Source organism: Oryzias melastigma, linkage group LG15 (genome assembly GCF_002922805.2).
Source record: "Oryzias melastigma strain HK-1 linkage group LG15, ASM292280v2, whole genome shotgun sequence".
Classification (NCBI taxonomy): Eukaryota; Metazoa; Chordata; class Actinopteri; order Beloniformes; family Adrianichthyidae; genus Oryzias; species Oryzias melastigma.
The window spans coordinates 8,901,810-8,906,681 of NC_050526.1; the positions used below are offsets into that span (position 1 = coordinate 8,901,810).

Consider the following 4,872-nt stretch of genomic DNA (forward strand, 5'->3'; position numbering starts at 1 on the left):
TAACTATAACTAATTACTTTTTTGAAGTGAGATGCCCAACAATGGTCTTAAAGGTTTGGACTCTTGCAACATGAAAATTGATAGATTTTTGGAAGCTTGGACTCTAACATTTAAAAACTGCTTAGATGAAAAGGTGAAAATCCAGATTTCTTTAACCTCTTGAGACCTGGTATCCACCTGCGTGGACATCAGGTTTTGAGTTAGATTACCCCGAGAACATAAGCTATCCCGTTTTGCCAAGGGTCAGGGCTGATTACCAAAGTAGTAACTTGCAGCCCTGTGACTGCAGGTTTGGAGGGTTAGCTCACATGTTAGCGTGGGTCTTACGTGGTTAAAACTGATGAAACAACCCAAAAGTTGTCTTCATGATCAGTGAGGGCTGAACTGTAAACACCAAATACATTTCCAATAATAAACAGCGTTTTGTTTCTTGTTAACTGTTTTGTTTTACTGACCTGCCAGGACATAGAGGTAGTTTCCAGCTTCCCCCTCCTGGATGACCAGCTGTCCCTCAGAGAAGACCTTCTCATACATGCAGTCCACCATCTCCCTCATGTGCTGTGGCTCCAGCTTCTTCAAAAAGTCATTGCTCACAATGGCCTCATTGATAAGTCTCTTAGCGCTGGGACAAAAGAAAGAAATCTTTCAGAGAAAGAAGGAAATTTGGTGTGCTCATCAAGACTAAATTAGTTTGTATTCAACTCCATTCTGTTAATATTTTACACAATACTTACCATACAAAACATTTTTTAACCTTTTAGCACTGGAGCTCCACTGTCAATGTTCTTTGATATGCTGTAGTTTTTAAAATTGTTAACATGATTAACGTAATTCCAGTAGATTGCGAAGGAGAAAAGCGGCACGTTAATGGTTGAAAAGTTACAGTACGTTAAATATTTTGTGTTTTGGCGTTACCAACGATGCCACAGGTGTTAAAGGGTTAAACAGTGTTCAATGTCTCAAGCTTTTGGTTAGACATGAAACATTTGAGGGAAACTTTGTTTCAAAAAGTTTCAGTTTTGAATTTCTAAGCTGTTTCCTGGTTTAATGAAGATTCTACTGAATATTTCATACCAAAACCCTTTTTCTTTAAAAGCTTAATCACTAGTTTAAAGGGGTATTTTAAAATATAAACAGAAGTTAACATAACAAAAAAGGGATCATGTGATTCTTTTAAGGATAGAGAGGATGTTGACGTTTAGAGGTACTACCACATGGCGTCTCCATGTCCACTCTGACTTATCAAGCTCATTTGTCACACAAACAGAATTTATTCAATGATTCCTGGGATCAACCATTGCATTAACGTTTGTTATAATTAATTCAGCAGATTTTCCTGAGTGTGTACTTGTATGGATCCCTGATTATCACATCACACAAAAGATCTGCCCCTGCATTCAGGAAAGAGAGGCATGCTAATTGGTTCTTGAGTACTGGGCAAGCATGGGTTGTGTGATTGAAGTCCACCACGACCCAGTTTTAGCATTTAAATCCATGTGATCTTTTGTCTGCATTGGTGTTTGTCCATATTACTTCCATGTGAATTAACGTATTCGTTAAATTAAATTACCTTTAACGTGTGTTTGAGCCAGGGATAGGTGATCATATAGTAAATGTAGATCAGATTGTTTCTTATTTTGCTGACAGATGTGGTTAAACCCACGTGTCGAGTCCGGTGTGGATTTTTTTAATGAGTAGATTATATTAACATATTTTAAAAATATTATTTTGTAATAAACCAGGGATTTATGTGTCCAGTGCTGCTATCTTTCTATGTATGTTCAAGACCATACTAGAAAATCAACAAGGAGGAAATTACATCAACAAATCACTCAACACAAAAACATTTTGAAGATCATAACGACGAATAAAAAGACAAAATGAATAAATAAATCCGCACTACATTTTGGAAAACAAAACCAAATTCTAGAAACCAAAGCGTAAAAAAGCAAAAACATTTCAAAAAACAAAATAAAACAATGAGAAAAATAAAGTATGATAAACCGGATAAGGAAGGCATTATGGAACATCTCTGATTGGATGATGGTATCCAACATCCAATCAGAGATGTTCCAGTAGAACCTTCTTTTTCTGGTTTCTGTAAAAAATAAAAAAAATTTGGAAAGCAAGTTTCATCAAAAAATAAAAAAAATGTTGCAAAATAAACACAATAACAAACTGGAAAAGGTAAATACTGACGGACATCTCTGATTGGATGAAGACGTTTGTCCTTCATTTCAACTGAAAGTTATCTGACATGAACGATACTGGATACCATCATCCAATCAGTGATGTCTCATAGTACAAGTTCCTATTTTTTCTGGTTTCTCATTGTGTTTCGTTTTTCTGACATTTCTTTTTTTTTTCTGGAATGTTTTTTGTTTGGCCCGTTTCAAGATCAGGTTTTGTTGAAAAACTCTGAGTTTTTGGTTTCAGAAACAGAGATAACTTAAACCTGTGTAAGTGGGTCAGACCAAACCCGTTTCACGAAGCAGGTTAAGCTGAACTGAGAATTCATCACTACAGTAACTGAGTCTGTGAACATAACCTGGTCTGGAGCAGGTTTCCTTCAGGAAACTCAGAGTTCTCTGCAGTCTCCGCCCCTTTTTAAAGTGAAGGATGTTCTAATAGAACATTGAGAACATTCACATTAGAGACTTCATGTTTCCACCATGCACAAATCAAAACAGCATGTCCATTCATAGATGATCCCGTAGATGAGGAGGCTGGATTAATCTAGAGGGAATGTTATTTACATCAGGAGAGGATTTGGAGGACACGAGTCGACTGACTGGAGTTTACCAATTCATTTCTATTTGAGCAATGCCGTTTTTCTAGGGACTCTGTATTAATAATGACAAGTTTATGACTCAATACTTCATACCATGTCCAGTCTTATTCTGTTTTTCTTTGTCGATACTTCCTGAGTTTATATTTTGTAAATCATTATTATAATTATTGCTGTTTGCACCGTGAGTTTAGAGGAATGTGATTGGCTGCATATCATGTGTTTGTTGCATATTTGACAATAAAGCTGACTTAAACTTGAGCAAAAATATAAGTCTAGTTTTAATTTTTTGTTTTGCCTTTTTAATTGCTGTTAAGATTTTAAAAATGTTTTTGCGTTCAGTGATTTGCACTTCATCTCCTTCCATATCTATTAAATATCCACATCTATTTCAGCTGTTTGTGTGTTTGTTCTCCATCAAAATAATGCAAGTTACAAACACCTCATTAGATTGTCTGTTTTTGTAAGACAGTAAAAGTGAATCATTCATTTTACATATCTTATTTTAGTCACTGACTTAGAAAAATGCTTTTGACCTACTGCGAGTTTTTGTGGACGGCCCTCGCAGAGGAAACGCTTGACGGCCTGAATCGCCTCAGGAGGTTGTCCGAGGGGGGTTCTGCAGAGACCCCTTCCTTTGCTCTGAGGCGGCGATGAACCTCCACAGCCACCTTGTGGAAGCGGCCCTGGTTGATGGCGCTGAAGCGGCGGCAGCTGTGGTGGCAGAGGGGGGTCGGAGGGGGGCCGAGGCTTCTGTGGTAATGGATCGCATCCTGGAGCTTCTCGATCTGGGAGTCCTTGGTGTCCAGTTCCTTCTGGAGGCGTTGCAGCTGGAGCTCCTGGGTCTGAAACTCTTGATTGCGACGTGCAAGTTCGGTCTCCAGATAGGTGATTCTCACCCTGCACATCAAGATGGTTAATATGGTCAGACCTGTTTTTGACTAAACCTGACTGTTCTTTTCATTCAAAATGAAAATGACTAAATGTGCTGAAAGATGACAAATTAGTTGATTTACCAGGAAGAAAAGAGTCAAGCATGCCCACAGTAAAAGTGCCAAAGTTTTAAACTAACAGGAACGGTTTCTCTTAGTTGAAATTGCAGAACTCAACAATTCAGTTCTGAACATAAGAAGTTATTCTAACCTGAGGATGTCAGAGTCCAGGTGAGGAGCATCTGCATGAATGGAGGACAGGCAGCTGTTCCCTTCAGCCCTGTGGACTTTAACCGAGCCGTTCCCCATGGCCAGCAGCCGGCCGGCCAGCATAGGGATGGAGCTCAGGCAAAATGGAGGATTTTCATTTTTTATTCCTTCTTCGGCTATGCCAAAACAACAACAAAATCTCAATATTGTCATATATCTGATGTTTTCAGCACTAGAACTCAAAAAGCTAATTTCAGATTTGCTGAACTGTAAAATCAAACATGCCTGTTTCCTGGTTCAGACAACATTTTGTGTTGTTTACTTACACAGCAGCGCGGACGTGTCCTGAATTATTCCAGAGATCGTCGAACACTCCTGACACAAGTCTCTGTCTTTTCCAGGGATTCAGTCTTTCCTCCTTCTGTTGCCATTCACAACGCAGTGATGCACACTTTGGCTGGGAGGGATTCCTGGGGCTGTTTTTGATCCAGAAGCATCTGGCAGCCCCTGGTGGCCGTGATGCGTTCGTACAGATAAACACTGATCACCACCATATTTTTACAGTCTATGATCACCACCTACTTTAAAGGGTGAACAGTGGAAACATAGATGAAAGACCTGAAAACGTCAACACTGAAAGAACAAATTCTGACTCTGTCTTGGTCAAAACCCAAAACTACTTGGCCCATAAAAAGAGTAAATTATTCATATAAAAAGTTTTGTTTTGCCATATCTAAGGACAAAAAAAAACCCCACTAAAAATACATGGAGAAGAAAGGTTTGCTGTATAAAAAGTAAAAATTAAAAACTATATTTGAACAAATAAAATAATATAATAAAAAAATTTGCAAAAATTCACTAGTTAAAGAATAAAAATAACTTTATTTTCTTTAAACTTAATACCTTTTAGCACGCCCATTTATTTCTTTGACTGGTAATTCC

At 38.1% G+C, this 4,872-nt stretch overlaps 1 protein-coding gene across 1 annotated transcript in view; it reads right to left on the minus strand.

Moving 5' to 3' along the window:
• LOC112161926 (cGMP-dependent protein kinase 2) overlaps window positions 1-700 on the minus strand; it is a gene marked incomplete in the record, with an annotated part of 23,059 nt that extends 22,359 nt beyond the window's left edge. Inside the window, 1 exon segment of the mRNA XM_024297481.2 lies at window positions 456-700. Within this exon segment, the coding sequence (XP_024153249.1) occupies window positions 456-555 (100 nt within the window).
• Window positions 701-4,872: the final 4,172 nt, after the last annotated feature.